The 16,981-nt window shown below is 57.3% G+C and overlaps 1 protein-coding gene across 4 annotated transcripts in view; it reads right to left on the reverse strand.

The window, feature by feature from the left end:
* The window catches only part of ASCC2 (activating signal cointegrator 1 complex subunit 2), a 35,068-nt gene that overhangs the window by 4,848 nt on the left and 13,239 nt on the right, over nt 1–16,981 (reverse strand). For all 4 annotated transcript variants that reach the window (XM_070475548.1, XM_070475546.1, XM_070475549.1 and 1 more), the window contains 10 exons: nt 14,427–14,494; nt 13,276–13,386; nt 12,283–12,395; nt 8,185–8,259; nt 7,649–7,756; nt 7,354–7,422; nt 6,929–7,003; nt 5,412–5,583; nt 4,497–4,711; nt 3,462–3,581 (listed from right to left, as the gene is read on the reverse strand). In XM_070475548.1, coding sequence (XP_070331649.1) covers nt 3,462–3,581; nt 4,497–4,711; nt 5,412–5,583; nt 6,929–7,003; nt 7,354–7,422; nt 7,649–7,756; nt 8,185–8,259; nt 12,283–12,395; nt 13,276–13,386; nt 14,427–14,494 — 1,126 coding nt within the window. The remainder of the gene's footprint in view (nt 1–3,461; nt 3,582–4,496; nt 4,712–5,411; nt 5,584–6,928; nt 7,004–7,353; nt 7,423–7,648; nt 7,757–8,184; nt 8,260–12,282; nt 12,396–13,275; nt 13,387–14,426; nt 14,495–16,981) is intronic.

Below are 16,981 nucleotides of genomic sequence, written 5' to 3' on the forward strand. Positions count from 1 at the left end.
GGGTGGGGGGAGGCGCTAGAGGGGAGCCGTGGAAGCTCCATGATGTGGAGATGTTTGGTCTGGACCAGGGAACCATCTCGGGCCACAGGAATCTGTCACCTCATGCCAGGAGAGGGAGCCTGTGACCGTGGCCTTGGCCCTTAGCAGGCGCTCTCTCTGCCAAGCTGAGGGGTGGAGAGGAGAGAGGCAGAGAGGAAGGGAAGGGGCCAAGCTCATTCGGGTGGAGCCCCTGGTAAAAGTGCACCCATTCAATCAACAGAGGCTTCCTGAGGTCCTGCCAGGTACCAGGTCCCACACTGGGCCAGGGGACCAAAGATGAATGAGTGCAGTCACATTCTCTCTGCCCCATCCCACGGCCCCTGGTCCACCCGGTCCCCAGTGCGGGCAGAGGGAGGTTCTTTCACGCTGCATGGCCTCTGGTTATGTGGCTCCCCGGCAGGACCGCAGAGGAGCCTGGCAAAGTGCTCCTGCCTCAGCTGGGTCCTAGGAGAGGACATAGGTAAGGATAGGGTACCTCGTCCAGGAAGGCTCTGGCCCCATGACCTCATATGAAGCTAGAGAAGGAAAGAAAGGGGCAAAAGCAGCCAAAGACACAAGTGAGGGCCAGAAGGTCAGCCAAGCCTCGGGAGCTCCAGAGCCTGTCTGGAGCAGGGTGCTTCCTCTGCCTCCCTCAAGCCCAGGTACATGAAGGCTCCCCTGAAGCTCGATCACCTTTCTCCTCCTGACCTCCTCCAGCCTGTCTCAGGATTAGCCCTCAAATTGGCCCTTAGAGGGGTGACACTCTCCTTTGAACTTCTACAGGGTCTGCAGAGGCAGTAAAGCCCTCCTTTTCTGGGTGAGGAATCAGGCAATCCAGAGAGGCCAAGCAACCCTCCCAAGGTCACACAGCTTCCACCAGCATAGCCAGGGCCAGAATATAGGTCTCCTGACTCAAGTCTGCTCAGCTGTTTCCTGAGCGGTGTGATCGCAGGCCAGCCTCTTATCCTTGCTAAGACTCGATCCTGCCTCCAGGGATGATGCAAAGATGAAATCAGAGGATGCCCAGAAGCGGACCTGGCACCTGCTGAGCTTCACAAAGGGAATCCAGACTCTTTGACTACAGGACTCGTCAGAGCCTTTATGGGCTAAGGTGCTCTGTGAGTCTCCAATGAGGCACACAGGGTGCGCAAGCATCTTTGGTAACAGAACTAATCTGAAAGAGAATGCCTTATCTTCTGGGGCACGACTGTCCAGTCTGAAGGAGTAAGGGGACGCAGCGTTACCCTCACTGCCTCCTTCCCTAGCTACGATACACCTGTAGCACGTGTGCTTGGCGCCGACCTAACAAGCCCCTCACCTCACCCCCACTCCTAGCAGCCCCTCATTTTGCTCAGGTCCTTCCCCTTCCCCCTTCTCCGGGAGCCCTGGAGCCCAGCTCCCCAGTGAGACATGAGGGGACTTGGGGGGCCACTGGGAAAGGTCTCCTGGTCTCTAAGAGAGATGCAGAAAGACTTGGCCCTGACTTCCTGGTGGCCCGGTCATTTCTGGACGTCACGCTGCGGCCACCCAGGGGCCATGAGAAAGGAAGATGCAACCTTGAAGATGTGGTTGCACCACAGGTCAACCGCGCCTCAACTGCCCTACCCTGCGCCCACCCGTCCCACAAGGCGACAGAGTTCCTCATTTCTTGAGCCATTTAGGGCTCAAGTATCTGGTTTAACGATGCACATACATTTTAACTCAAGGGTGATCTGCCTTGTGCTGCTTGATTTCTCTTGTGTTCTGTGAAGACAGGGCCCAGGCCCTAAGCTCCCCGCCCTGCCCACATCAGGACGGGTGACCCCTCCGTGCCCCTCCCAGCACCTCCCCACTCTGTCGCATCTTGACTGATGGTCTAAGTCATTCCCAACGTCTCTGTGCCGTGGGAGGGCAAGGCCTGGGTGCCCCGTACCCCTTGCCTCCCAGTGTTTCGAGCACAGGATCTGGCCATAGTCAATCACTTGATAAACATTTGCTGAGTGGATAAATAAATAATGCGCATATGAACAGAGCCCCTGACTCTTTGTAAGCCCCAACCCCTGGGCTACCCAGCACGAGTCCAGTTTCTGAGCCGGGTGGCCAGGCGCCCCTTGGAGCAGGCGGACAGTCCTCGCCGTGTGGCCGTCTCCTGCAGCAGGGCCTGGAAGGGCGGGCACTGAGACGGGACCACATCGCCAGCCCAGGACCTGGGGATGTCGCAACGTGTGTGACTAAGCAGTTTGCAATAGTTTCCTGTCCAGCCAGCCAGATGGCTTTAGAGTTGCCCTGTGCTGGGTCCCCGAGCCCTCAGACAGCCACTCTACCAGCGCTGGACGGTCCCAGGAGCAGGGAACAGCTTGTGCTTCCAGCACTGGGGCTCCTGTCCCAAGAATCGGGCAGGGCCCTCTCCCCTCTCTGCCCCTCACTGCCTCCATCTACGTGATGAAGGAGAAGGCGCGCTGGACCTGCCCAGCGGGCCCCAGCTTTGTAGATTCCATGAAATGCTCCATTCACGCTGAGGGGCTGGCACCGGGCTATCAGTGTCTGATCCTGCCATGTGGCTGCTGACTCTCAGTCCCTCCAAGGGGTCCCCAATTGAAAGCCAGGGGATCTTTCCAGACCATACACTGTACTGGTGAGGGGGACCCTTGCCATGTTCCCCATGGCCTCAGGGCCACCGCCCCTGCTGTTTGGTCCACCTGGAAAGCTGCTCCTGCCCGCTCTGCACAACTGACCCTCCCTCGTCCTTCCACCATCCGCCCCATGCATTGACGCCAAGGAGCCTTTCTGCCTGGACTGAAGCCCCGACTAGAGGCCTGGGAGTCTGCGTGCCTCCACCTTGGAGAATCTGTTTCATCTGTGAGTTCACAGGGCTTGTTTGCCAAGCTGATCAGTGCACATGCCACGTGGGCAGGGGCCGTGTCTGTTCCATCCCCCACCATGTCCCCAGCACCTCATAAATCCAGGGCCCAGAAGCACCAGGCAAATATTTGTTGAATAAATGAATAAATCATGAATAGACTTTTCAATGCCCCCAGAGTACGAAGGACACAGACCAAAAATAAGTAGAAAAGCCTTCAGATGGAATGTATTCACTTGGGCAGAGGCCTTCGTTCTCCCGTTGTGTCCCCGGGTGGAGAGGCACCGGTCAGGGAGCACTGCTGAGGAGTACTGCCCAGCTCTCCCACCCGGGACTCCTCCGAAGATGGGAGAAGGGGAGAGGGGCCGCTTCGGCCCTGCCGGCCTTTTGCTGTCAAGGAGGACTCACTAACCCTGCACACAGGGTTGGAGACTGTCAGAGGCCCGGAGCCCGGCTGCTGGGAGCATACCGACCTGGGCTACGCGGGAGCCCCAAGCGGAAGCTCCATGACCACTTCTATCAAGATGACGGCCCTGGGTGTCTCTCGTCCTCTCTGCGCTTGCAGAGCTGGGGTCTCTGGGACCCCGCAACCCACCGGACTCACCTCCTGCCCTTGTGCACCCGGCTCAGGTCCACCGAGTCCCTGCTGAACACGTCAAACTCATCATTCTGGAAGACGTTGTGACGGGACGTCACCAGGGGCGTCGGGTCTGGCTTCACCTGTCTGGGGGGGCGACATAGAAATCCATTTCAGGGGGCTGTTCCCCCTCCCATGATCTGTCCATCAGAGCCTCCACTCCCCAGCAATAGCCACACCTGGGACACAGGCTAAAAACCTGCCACCCTGCACACGTGCCACTCACACAGGTTGTGTTCCCGACAGCCCTGCAAGACAGACAGTCAGAGGTCACTCGAGCTGGGTTTTTTTGCCTCAGTGCCTTCCCCTGTAAAATGGGCACATAGAGGCTGAGGAGTTGGTTCAAAGGCAGAGCTAGCCTCATTCTGGAAGTTATTCACTCATCCATTCAACAAACAACAGTTATTCGTGGAAGAAGCACCCGTTTACACTCATTCCCGTTGCCCCCGGGGGCTCCATGGAAGGAGTGGGCCCAACTCAGGAAGGGTGGCTGTGGGGGAGTTCCCTGATAGTCCAAGGGTTAGGGCTCCACACTCCCCCTGCCATGCGCCCTGGTTCAATCCCTGCTCAGGGAACTAAGATCCCACAAGCTGTGCACTGTGGTCAAAAAAGCCACAAAAAACAAAGGAAAGAAGGGTGGGTATGAAGGAAGTGAGAAGCTTGGCTGTGCTCTCTCAGTGACCAGGCAGGCGGCAACATCGGAGCTAGAGGGCTGCAACCCCTCAGTGGCCCCCAGCACCCCGTCTTCCCAGGAGACGGAGCAGGGAGGCTGGCGGTGCCCTCTCTGAGCTGCGGGGGGCATGTAAGCACCTCTGGGGGCCTGAGGTTTCGGTTTCCCCAAAGAGGACGTCAGCTTCCACGGTTGGGAACCGCCACGCTGGGGAAGTGCCGAGTGCGGGACACAGGAGGAGGAGGAGAGGGAGGCAGAGGAGATGGGAAGGGCCCCGACCGGAGCCCGGGGCAGTCTGGGCGCAGTGAGCTCCCTCCCACCCCGGCTCCCACCTGTCCAGGCCGCGGTCCAGCTGGCCGAGGGTGGGGGCCAGCCGCCCTTCCAGGATGTTGTTGATCACCCGCTCGGGGTCGTAGCTGTAGTGCTCCAGGCAGGCCAGGATGAAGCCCTCGCCGAGGTCCGGCAGCAGGTCCTTCACTTGGGAGATGAGCGAGTCCAGCTCCACACCGCACACGGTGGGGCCCGGGGCTGCAGCCGCCCCCAGGCACTGCGGAAAAGACCGAGGGGACTCATGGGCTGGGCCGGGGACAGGCCCCAAACAGCACTGGTCTCAGAGTCAGGCGACCTGGTCTGAGTCCCAGCCCTGCCCCTCCTGGCTGAGGGACCTTACCCAAGTCTCTTAAGTCTCTCTGAGCCTTCATTTCCTCTCTGTGAAAGGGGGAGCTACGCTAACCAGCCGAGCTGCTGAATCTGGCCGTGTGACCTTGGGCACTTAACCTCTCTGAACCTCAGTTTCCTCCTCATAAAGCCCCTAGACGACTCCTGCTTCATGGGCTTGTTTTCACATGGTTCAAAGATGATACACAAAAAGTGCGAGCACAGAGCCTGGCGTGGCGAGGCCGTCCACAAGTGGCCGTGGCTTCTGGGAATCAGCCCCTTTCCCTCTCTGACAGGTTGACGCGTGAGGTCGGAGGGGAATAGCAACTGCTGGAGCTGGCTGTTTAGAGGTGAGCACCGCCGGAGATTCCATGTGGAAAAAGCGCCAGTGCTTCACCTTGTGGGGGGAACTGGGGCCCTGCCGCCTTGCCTACCTCACAGGCTGCCCAGCTCGCCCTCGGCTCAGAACCCTCTAAGGGCAGTGTGGAGCAGGCCGGCAGCTCAGAAGCTGTCAACCCCAAAACAAACCCTTTTCCTTGAGGGAACACAGAAGGAGGGCCCCCGCTGCCCCGGCCAGTCCCGTCACACACCTCCTCCTCCTGGGGGAGTGTGGAGGGCCCGCTGACTGCCTCCGCCGCCTCCCCCACCCCGTTAAGGTTCTCGGCTGCGGGTGGGTCTCTGGCGTCGGTGGCTTTCCTCCGGTCCACCCCTTCCCAGGCACTCTCGACCGCCTGGAGGATGTAGGCAGTCCGTGTCTCGTCCCTGGGAAGACGGGTTAAGGAGTCTCTCTCGGGGACCACAGCCCTCTCTCCACCCCTGACTGCATGGCTGAGGCCAGGGGCCATCTGGGCTGCACCCCGCGTGCACGCGGGCTGCCTGGGAAAACGGGCCGGCCCACGGCCGCATGAGCCTCAAAACCCAGTACCTGCCACTCAGCAGAGAGCCGTTCTGGGTAAGAGCAGGGCCAGGGTCTGGCAGCCGAGGGTCCTGAAACAAGGCATCTGGCCTAGCCTGCAGCTCCCACCCTGCACGGACCCCCCCCCAGAGGAGGGCCTGGTGGGGGGTGCTACTGCCGGGGGTCCTGTCCAACCGGCTGTGGGCTTTCTGCAAAGGCTGGGGGCCCACAGGGTGTCCCTGGGGCTGGACTCAGCAACCTGCCCCAGCCACCCAAATGGCCCTCAGGCCCATTCCTCGTGGCCCCTCATCCCCTCCAAAACCCCGGGTGCTGCCAAGCCAGATGCTGGGTAGTTGCTCTAGACTCTCACTCTACTTTCTTCAAAGAAAAAAAAAAATTAATTAGGCTGTGCCAGGTCTTAGTTGCAGCACTCGGGATCTTTGATCCTTAGTAACGGTGTGTGGGATCTAGCTCCCTGACCAGCGATCGAACCTGGGCCCCCTGCATTGGGACCATGGAGTCTTAACCACTGGGCGACCAGGCAAGTCCCTCCCTCACAGCTGCTTCTAACCCAAGCGGCCAGCACCCAAAGTCTGAGGCTGACAAGGTCAACCTCTGCTTCCCATCCTTCCAGGTCTCCCAGCACCTGCAGGGGTGACCCCAAACGCCTCAGCGAGGGCCACCCCAGGGCTCCTCTGCCATGGCCAGACCCGGCCCCAACCAGACCCCTGCCCCCAGCGCCCTGCAGGCTGCACGCAATGTCCGCGGGCTCAACAGGCAGGCCTGCTGTGCCCCGGGGAACACTTAGTTCAGGGCGTGGCCATCTCTATTCCTTACGCTACTCTCAACTTGGGTCTCACTTCCGTGTGACACCCCCTTCTCCCCTCGCCTCCCCTGCCTCTGAGGGACGCTACCCCTGCCTGTTTGCTTCTCCGTCTCCCATCCTGCATGAGGTCCCCGAGGGCAGGGCTGAGTCCCTCGGTCACACAGGCCCAGATGCTCAGCAAAGACCAGGGAAAGCAGGGCTATGTGTACCCCGAGGATCAGAGCAGTCTTCTCCTCCCAAAACAGCTGGCTCCCACGTGTTCTGGGGCTAAACGGTCCCTCTACTCCTCCAGGTCCAACCCGGTCAGTGCCCAGGGCCCAGGGCCCAGGGCCCAGGACCCAGGACCCAGGGCCAGGCCCACCCCGGAGGCCGCGGTGGAAGGATACAGGGCGGATGAGGCCTGCTGCAGAAGGCTGACGTCATCGGCCACGGGGAAGAGTGCGTCGTAGTCCCGAAGGAACCTGGAGCGGGGCGGGAGTCAAGGCGGGCAGTGGGGCGGGGGGCGGGGGGGGCGGGAGTCAAGGGGGGGCGGGGGTCAAGAGGGGCGGTGGGGCGGGGGGGGGCGGGGGTCAAGGGGGGCGGTGGGGCGGGGGGGGGGGGGCGGGAGTCAAGGGGGGTGGTGGGGCGGGGGCCGGACTTTGAGGGTGGCGGGGACACCAGGCTGGTTTGTCACTCCCCGAGTCTGCCGCCCAACCACAAAGGCCAAAAGCTTAGATCTAGGTGAGCACAGGGCAGGGGCTCTGTTATGGAAGGTCTCTCCTGGGGCTGGTGGGAGGGCTGGGCCCCGCTCCCGCTGATGCTCCCAGCTCACCTCTTCTCCTGCAGGAAGGAGCTGAAGATCTGAAGGAAGTCTTCGATGAAGCCCTGGACGTTGTCACAGCTGGAACAGGACACAGAGAAGAGGATGCGCTCACTCCCTGCAGACAGGCTCGCTCCTTCCCGGCCGCCCCACCCCTCTGTGGCCTCCCTCATTCTTCCCTGTTTCCCATCTTTGCTCTGCAACCCCGGGGCAGGGGAGGGAGCCCCGTGCAGTGAGGGCAGCGCCCCAGCTGGGCTTGGGGAAGGGGCTCTTCCGCCTGGGTGGGCAGGGGATCCCGAGGGCCCACCTGCTTTCCAGGACTGGGAGGAGGCAGGTCTGATTCAGGAGGATGTGGAGAATCTCCAGCAGCTTCTTCCTGGAATGGGAGAGCCTCTGCCACAGGTCACCTAGCAGCCTTGGAGGCCAGAGAGAAAAAAAGTAGATCTGAGAGGCAGAAAGGCACCGGGGAGTTTCTTCACAGCCTTTGCAGATGCCCCCTACCCAGCCCTCCACCCCCGGGGGGCTGAGAAAGCCTCACGGTTTGCTGCTGACAGCAGCTGGCAAAGGGCAACAGGCTCTGAGAGGCTGGCTGGTTCCAGGGCCACCTGTCACCTCAAATGGTGGCTCAGGAACCAGCAGGTTAATGAGTCTGGAGCAACAGCTGAAGGGGAAAAGCTTCCTTGCTGCCAGGAGGCTGCTAGGTAGGGAGGGAAGCGCCAGCCAAATTTGCGGGGCCTCTCGTCCCCAGCCCTTGGCCCTTGGCGTAGAGAAGAGGGTGCTGATGCCCAGCACAGGCGAGCTGGGGCTCTCCCACAACACCCCTCAGTTTTGTCCCTGCCTCACTTGCTGTCTTCAAGCCTCCTCTTCTTAATTGCAGACTCCAGTTCGGGAATGGCTATTTCGTAAAAGGAAGCTAGCCTGCAATGACACACACGGGGTAAAAGGCTGGATTAGTTCAGAAATCTCACACTTCCTTAGAAAAATCAAAGCACGCTCAAGGGAGTGGGAGGGCCAATTTCTTCCTGCCAGGTTGTTCCCAAGACAAGTTTCTCCCTCACCCCGGATTGCTCCACTGTGGCTGGTCCTAGGAAGAGCCTGGTGGGCAGTGACCCGGAGCTTGCCCCCTGCTCAGATGGGAATCCAAGATCCAGAGGCGCTCATTCTCACAGAGCAGTGAGTGGGCCACCCAGGACGCACCAAGCTTTGAGGAATAGATACAAGGTGACCTTCTTCTTGCTCAGAAGCTGCCAGCAGCTCCCTACCTCCTGTGATATCAGAGTGAAACTCCTCTGTCTGGTACCTCTGTACCTGGTACAGCCCAGCCGAGCTGGCTTCTCACCTCAGTAACCTCACAGCCACCTGTCCTCAACTCAGACTTAAACTCTCCATCCCCTAAATTAGGAGACTGAGATGAACATATACATCCTATTACAGGTGAAAGAGATAACTAATAATGACCTACTGTGCAGCACAGGGAGCTCTACCCAATACTCTGTAACAACCTATATGGGAAAAGAATCTGAAAAAGAATGGACACACATATACTTGGTGGTTGTTGTTCAATTGCTCAGTTGTCCGACTCTTTGTGACCCCATGGCCCATTGCCTGCCAGGCTTCTCTGTCCATGGGATTTTCCAGGCAAGAATACTGCAGTGGGTTGCCTTTCCTTCTCCAGGGGATCTTCCCAACCACTTGCGTCTCCTGCATTGGCAGGCAGATTCTTCCCCACTGAGCCACCAGGGAAGCCTATGTATATATATATACACATATGTATGTATACATGTGTGTATATATATATATCTGATTCACTTTGCTGTACACTTTAAACTAACAGAACACTGTAAATCAACTATACTCCAATTAAAAAAACACACAAAACCCAGCTCTCCATCCGAGCCACATGCTTCCTGACCATAAGCTCACCCCTGTGACCATTCCTCTCTGGAACCGACACACAGCACTCAGAAGATGCTGTTCTTACGCCTTAAAATGCAGCTACCTCTCTTCCAGGGCCTAATTCCATCTCTGAACATCTTAAGTTCCCAAAGCCAGAAAAGCAGCTGACGTGCCTAGGACAGAGCTGAATCTGCAGCAGCAGATGTAATGTACCCTGTGAACATTTGTCTGTCGATCGCTGGCTCCTGGCAACTTTTTCCTGGTGTGGGGCTGTCCGTAGACGTGGGGAGGCAGGCCAAAAGGGGCGGGGCTTCTGAGGCCCACAGCGTGGCACCCAGAAGACAGAGAGGACAGTTTGGCTCAGAGAGTCAGGCGTTGCCATGATACATTGTTGGTGAAAGGGTAAACTGAAACAGCCCCTATGGAAGGTGATTTGGCGAAATCCGTGAAAATTTCAATTGCATGTACCATCTGTTCCTGCAATTCTACTTCTAGGAATTTATTCCTCAGATATAGTTGTAAAAGTACACAATGACCTAGGTGCAAAGTTAGCCTTCATGGCAATGTTTTTTTTTTTTTTGGTAATAGCAAACAGTTGGAAAAAACCTAAAATGCCATCTCTGGGGTCTGGGGTTCCCTACAATGGAGTTCTACACAGAGATACCAAAGACTGAAGGTGGTTCATGCACAGATATGCATTAAATTTAAAAGTAAAAAAAAAAAAGTAAAATGCCTACAGTACATATAGCACTCATAATATGCCGGTACGTGTGCATCCTGTCATGTCCGACTCTTTGCAACTGCAGGAACTGTAGCCTGCCACGCTCCTCTGTCCATGGGATTTTTCAGGCAAGATGCTGGAGTGGATTGCCATTTCCTCTTTCAGGGGATCTTCCTGACTCAGGGATTCAGCCCGCATCTCCTGCACTGGCAGGTGGACTCTTTACCACTCAGTCACCTGGGACGCCCAATATGCCAGTATATGAAATATTAAAAAGAGGGTGGAGGTAGATAATGTGTTTATTTGCTTATATGTGCATATTTACATGCATATCTTTGGAAAATTCCACAAAAAAACTAACCCAATGGTTGTGTGTGAGAAACAGAAGTGGAGAAGGGGGAGAGGGAGACTTTTCAAAATGTGTTTTATATACCCTGTGAATATATTATTTGTTCAGAAAATTATAGTGCAGAAGGAGAGGAGGGCGGAGAAGGCTACTCAGAGAGATTAGCTGGAGGGTGTTTGGTGAGGTAACCCCTTGCCTGGAGCCCTCCGGGACGAGGCCTCTGCTCAACACGCCTTCCTGGCCTCCAGCACAGTTGGAACAGGCTGAGCCGGCCTCAGGCTATTTGTGTGTTGGAGGCAGCTGTTCCTTGCCAAAGCCAGGGTCACTGGCAGTCAAAAATGTTTTCCTTTCTTCCTCTTCACCCTGAAGTGGGTGGAGCTGTGCCCCTGCCTCCAGGGGTGGTTGTTGATCAGTCGCTACGTCGAGTCTGACTGTTTGTGACCCCATGGACTGCAGCACGCCAAGCTCCCCTGTCCTTCACCGTCTCCTGGAGTTTACTCACACTCATGTCCATTGTGATGCCTTCCAGGTACCTCTTAGGAAACTCAGCTCTTCCGGCAAGGTCCCTCCCATCTCCAGAGACCCTTTCCAAGGCCATCTGTGCCCCATTTCGCAAAATGGGAAAGTGCTCATGGTGAATGAAAATAAGCCTAAGAACAGCCTGACTGTTGAGAGTGATCTTCATTTCCTCCCTTGGGGAGTTCCCAGGTTTCCAGTTTGTCACATTTACCATGAGGTAAATACCTTTAAAAAATTGTGACAACATTTTTAAAAGTCCCATCCCCACCCTTTTCTTCTGGGGACAGTGTGGATCGGTGCTTTTTTCTAACATTCTCCGGGAGGCTGAGCAATCCTCATGTCTGATTTTCAAGAGCTGAGGGGACCCAGTGGGCTCAGGGTGCCAGCTGCCATCTCTGGCACATGTCTGCGCTAGATAAATGTTTTGTGGGATAGCTGGGCAGATGACCCAGTGGACAGAGGGCTGGGGGGATGGAGTTGGGTAGCTCCCAGAATAGTGGGGGGAGATGCCTGGCAAGAACAGCTGGAGGCCACTGAGAACAGGACAGCCCCCACCCCCCACTGTCGCCAGGCAATGAGCCAGTTACCAGCCCCCCGTCCCGGCATCCCTTTCTCATTGCCCAAGGAACGGATGCCCACAGGGCTAAGTGGGCAAAGAGGGTCTTTCTCCCTCCCCTGTATGCCCCTCTTGGTCTTTCTCCATCACAGCAGGATCTTTCTATGACTTCTTTGGATAGAAGCCTCCAGGGCTCCAGGGTTGGGCTGGAGCCCAGGGCTCCAGGGCTCCAGGGCTCCCTCCTGCCTCCACCATAAAGGCCCCATTCCCCACCAGCACACGTCGCACACCAGGTCTGACTTCCCTGGGGCTGCATCTTGCAGTCGCTGGCTCCCCAAGCCCACTCCGCCACTCCCACCCCATGTCACACTGCACTCCACGGCTTTCTCCAGGATCTGGGCCACCGCAGGCTTCACTCTGCTGTCGGAATGTCCTTCCGGCCACGGCAGACTTTCTGCGCCAGGCAGGTTGCTGTTCATTCTTAAGGTCTCATCTAAGGGTCACCCTGAAACCGTCTCTTATTCCTCCAGACAGAACCATGCTCCCTCGTCTGCATTCCTGATACGGCCCCACCAGCTGGCCCCACGCGGATGCACATCTGCTCGCGTGTGCGCCTCCCTGCGCTGGAGGCCGGAGTCCTCAGCCTGAGCCTCCTCGGCCTCCGGCACTTGCGGTGCCCGCCCGGGCCGGGGAATCTGCAGCAGACCAGGTCTGAATGGAAACTGCCCCACCCTTGGCTGGCGTTTTTCTCCCTCCCCTCCCCTGCTCTTAGCCCCCCAGTAAAAGTCCTTCTCAAATGCAGCCTCCACGCAGGCGGGCGCTGGAAGAGGGGGCCCGGCACGTTCTGAGTAAATATTGGCTGAATGTGGATGCGAACCCGAACCTCGACTGCAACCACTGTACCTGTAACAGAAGTCGTGTTTCTGGAAGGTCGGACAAGCCAGAGGGAAGATGTCCAGAAACGCCCAGAGGGTGGTGCAGGTGTCACAAAGGTAGAGGACGACGTCCTTTAACTCCTGTCAGGCAGAAGCAAAACACCCGTTATTCTCCCCCGGGGACAGCTCTGAGGAGGGTCTAAGGCAAAGCGGACAGAGCCCAGGGTTCCCCTGGGTCCGCCTGCCCCAGCTCCAGCGGACACATGCCCAGGGAGGCCCAGGGTGAACTCTTGCTCCGCGTCAATACGATTCTCTCTTCGAAGCCGAAGGAGAGCCCATCCCTGAATGTGAAGACAGCGCCTGAGGTCCCGCACAGAACACACACCCCAGGGAGGCCAGGCCAGCGCCCACTCTCCGTGGGGTCTGGAGAGCGTGCTGAGAACAGGCAGGGCTTCCTCAATGCTCCCTGATTCTCCCAACAACTCAAATAAGAGGCTGGGCCGCCGGTCAGACCTCCACTTTACAGATAAGGGAACCTCTCTGCGGTTCACGGGGCAACGTGCCCTGCTCCCACGGCACTGGCTGCGCCCTTTTCTGGAACGCTTGTTTAAGGCCTGCTTTCCCACGACAGCGCAAGCTGCAGGAAGGCAGCCCACTGCAGCCTTGCCCCTGCTCTAACTCCGGTGCAAACACAGCCGTCTGCTTCTGTAACTACTGGGCCTCACGGCCCAGCCTGGGGGCCTAGCGTGTGCTGGGGGCCCCTCGGGGCATGCTGGTGCCATGGATGAATGGCCCCGTGAGTAACGCACCCAGGAACCCATCCAGCTGAAGTAAGCGAAGGCTAAACCTCCATGCTGTTCCCTCTGAGACTCCATAAACGAAGTGAGAAAGCCTACTGAAATGTCCTAAAGCCTGCGTGATGGGCGAGCTGACTGCGGGGTGGGGTGAGGGCTGTGACCAGTGGGGGAAGCTCCAGGCCTTCTCTTGGCCAGAAAGCAGCCGGGCTGAAGGGCAGGCTCACCGGGAGAGGCATGTCGCTGGGGGTGAGCCGGCCCCTCTCCTCGAGCCTCTGGGGTGTGGCACTGGCCCCGTCCCCACGCAGACCACAGTGCTGGAGGATATTGCTGAAGACCTGTGAACACAGGAGGCGACTCTCTCACATCCTACTGAACTGGCAGCAGGGACCCCATTCTGCAGCGAGTGACTGGTGACCCCAACACTGCCTTGGAATCTTCAGGATATATGCCAGTGTCCCTGGGACACCAGGTGAGACAGTGACCTTCTCAGAATGGAACCTGTGTCAAAAGGGAATCATGCGGTCATCCTTTCTACAGGACTGTGGTGAGGACGATGATGACGAAATGTATGTAAACCCTGTGGATGTGACCGGGATCGGCTGGACAGGTGTATGGGGATGGATATTTAGGATACAGTCAGCAACATGTATTTTTCGATGCCCTGGGCAAGGCGATACTATACTGAAATAAAAGACAAATCAATAGTGAGGGGGAAAACAGAGCCCATTGTGGATTGCACCACATTTAAGTTGGAGAAGGAAATGGCAACCACTCCAGTACTCTTGCCTAGGAAATCCCGTGGACAGAGTCTGAGCCTGGTGGGCTACAGTCCATGGTGTTGCAAAGAGCCGGACATGACTTAGCAACTGAGCACCACATTTAAGTACACTGGCAGTAAAATTCTAGACGGTACTGTGAACAGTGCTTATCTCCTGGTGGCGGGATTAGGGAGGAAGGTTCATCTTCTTCTATTTATTTATTTACTTATTTATTTTTTCGTAATTTTCCAAAGTTTCTACAATAAGCATTATTGCATTAAAATGATTTCATGTGGCTTTAGAGCTCGGACTTGAGAGACATACAGGGGTGTCCCCAGGGGCAGATGGCTGTTGCGAGACAGCACAGAATGCACCGCACGCCCCTTCTGTGTGAGTGCTGATGGCCCTCAGAGTGCAGCCCTGTGCGAGAGGGGAAGGACAAATTTGAAGGAGTGACGTGAGGGGCAGAACACAGAGATGGTCTGGGGGTGTGCCTGGGGTGGGGGGATTTCCCCCAGACTCTTGCAGGAAAGTGGAGCAACATCACCAGGTAGGAGAAGGGGTCTGCCCCGCCCTCACCCCCCCACCCTCCCCAGGGAAGGGCGAAGAGGTGGCACCTGAAGGATGGTGGGCATGGTTTCGTCCAGGTCATTATAGTAACTTGGCTGCTGGATAAAGATGTTTCCTGAAAAAAGAAGAGAAAGGTAGGACTTGGGGAAAGACGGTGGGGGTGGACAGGATGGAAGACAAGTTCCACATGGCTGCCAGCATGTTCTGTGACCTTTCGCCCCACTCCTGAGCTTGCCGGCACCACTGCAGTCCTGGCCCTGGGCCCTGCTGGCACAGAGCTCGGGCCCAGCCTAGAAACTTCCCCAGGGTGAGGGAGGGGCCTCGCCTCAGTACAATTTAACCTTTTCAGCACCTCTGCCCCAGCGAATTGGCGAATTACGTAAAAGACCCACCCGCCCTGGTCAAACCAGCTCACCCTGCCGTCCCCGGGGAGTGATCGTACTTGGGCACCGTGCCTTGTATGACAGTGTTGGCTTTGTAAATGGGAGTGAGTCATCCAGGAAAATTAGGAGACGTGATCTCTTTGCCCAAGAAACCTGGGTGCTACAGTCCAGGAGTCCTGCCAGGCCGATTCTGGAGAAATTCTCTAGAAATTCTCTCACCCGCTGCTTTTGAACCTGCTGGCCACACACAGCCATCCTCCAAGGTGAGAGGCCGGCCAAGGACCTGGGGGGGGGTTTACCACACACGTGCAGTTACTCCCAGAAAATGAAGGCCCTCCCTGAGTGTGCGTTGCTGTTGAGTCGCTCAGTCATGCGCGACTCTTTGCAATCCCATGGACTGTAGCCCACTCTGTCCATGGGATTTCCCAGGCCAAGAATACTGGAGTGGGTTGCCACGCCCTTCTCCAGGGAATCTTCCTGACCCAGGGACAGAACCCCCATCTCCTGCGTTGCAGGTGGATTCTTCGCAACTAAGCCACCAGGGAAGCCCCGAGCGTTCACTGTGCTCCAGATACTGCTGGTGTGAGTGCGGTGGTTAGAGGCAGAGTCACCGGGACAGAAACTGTGTTCGGGCCGCCCAGCGGAGAGGGGGAGAGGGTCACAGCTTTCGAGGGGCAGGACCGTGCAAAATGGCACCGCCTCAGAAAGGGCCCTGGCTTCCTCATCCCACTGCAGTCTTGGCACGGAAGGCTGGCTGGCTGTCAGGACGCTCTGAGTCCTAGGTGTCCTCCGTCCTTGGGCAGGGCTGTCCTTGGCTGCCTTCAACATAACCCTGCAGCCCTCACTCCATCCCGGAGGCTTGAAAACGAAGGAGCTCAGAGGCCAGATGGGGCTGGGTGAGTAAGCGAGTCACTAGGTGGCTGGACTTTCTCTAAATGCTTTCCTGGAGGCCACTTGGTCCTGGGATTCCAGAAAGTGTTACCAGCAGGAGCTTGCTTGGCATCTCCCACTCCAGATGGGTGCTGACCCCTCAGCCTGTGAAGGAAGTTCTCCCTGACCATCTGCACCCACCTCCTGCTCCTGATGAGCGGGGAGCGAGTGACCGAGCTGTCTCCCCACAGCCTCTGCTCTTCTTCATTGAACCCTCCTAGCGACATCCTCAAGGTCGTTTGAACTCCTGACTGTGGCGCAAAGGGCTGCATGATCTGACTTCTGCTGGCATCTCCTGCCACCCTCTCCCATCCCTCGAATTGCATTCTTCCCTCACACCATCCTCAGCCTCACAGAATGAAACTGCCCCTTCCCTCTGCCTGCAGTGACCTCCCAGCGCTGAGTTCACCAGAAGGCAGGTGTCACCCTCTGCAGGCAGAGTCTCCCGACCCAGCTGTTGGGAGCAGGCCTCCTCCCACAATCCCGGGGCCACACGGCGGTCCCCACCACACCTGGAGTGCCAGGCACAGGGGAAGGCACTCTCTCAGGAGCCTCCTTGTGCTCAGCCCTGAGTAACAGGAATGCTCTATGAGCGTCAAAATAGATCACATTTCACAGTCCACCCTCAGGCTCTTCGGAGCCTCTTTCTTCTCCTTTATCTGATCCCAAAGACAGGGAAGATCTGACTTTTGATCTCCTAAAGAAATAATTAAAAAGTCAAAGTGATGGCACCCGTCCTTAGACTGAAGCAGTTCAGAAACCCAGGGTGCATGCGAGGTATGGCCAAAGAGACCAGGGCTGTCCTCCGCAGGGTCAAGGTCTCACAGCCTAACTGAAAGGCCCGGCTTTCACAATTACACTCGCTGATTCACAACACCAGCCTTGACGTTGGAAAAAAAAAGTGGGAGGTGGGGACAGGGCAAGGCCTGGGCTTCTGCCCGAAGGACAGTCGGCCAGTTCCTGTGCTCCACCCCCACCCCTACCCTGTCTCCTTTGTCAAGCCTCTTCTTCCAGCTGATCTGCTTTGCTCAAGAGCTTCTGTGGCAGAGAAAGCAGAGGCTGCCCCACGCTGTTGGGGCATGGGTTGGGAAGAGAGCTAACGTGTGTGTTGGAGGGTGTGGAGAAGGGGCCTGCAGACCGACAGGCAGACAGACACACCGCAGTAAGAAGGGGCGCCTGATGCCCGATCCTGCCATCTTGTCTGTGAACCAGCCTCCGTGAGCCAAAGACAGGGCTTCCCTTCGTAAACCGATTTCAGATTCTTAATCTGGGGATGAGAACATTCTTAA

Source organism: Odocoileus virginianus, chromosome 12 (assembly GCF_023699985.2).
Source record: "Odocoileus virginianus isolate 20LAN1187 ecotype Illinois chromosome 12, Ovbor_1.2, whole genome shotgun sequence".
In the NCBI taxonomy this organism is placed as follows: domain Eukaryota; kingdom Metazoa; phylum Chordata; class Mammalia; order Artiodactyla; family Cervidae; genus Odocoileus; species Odocoileus virginianus.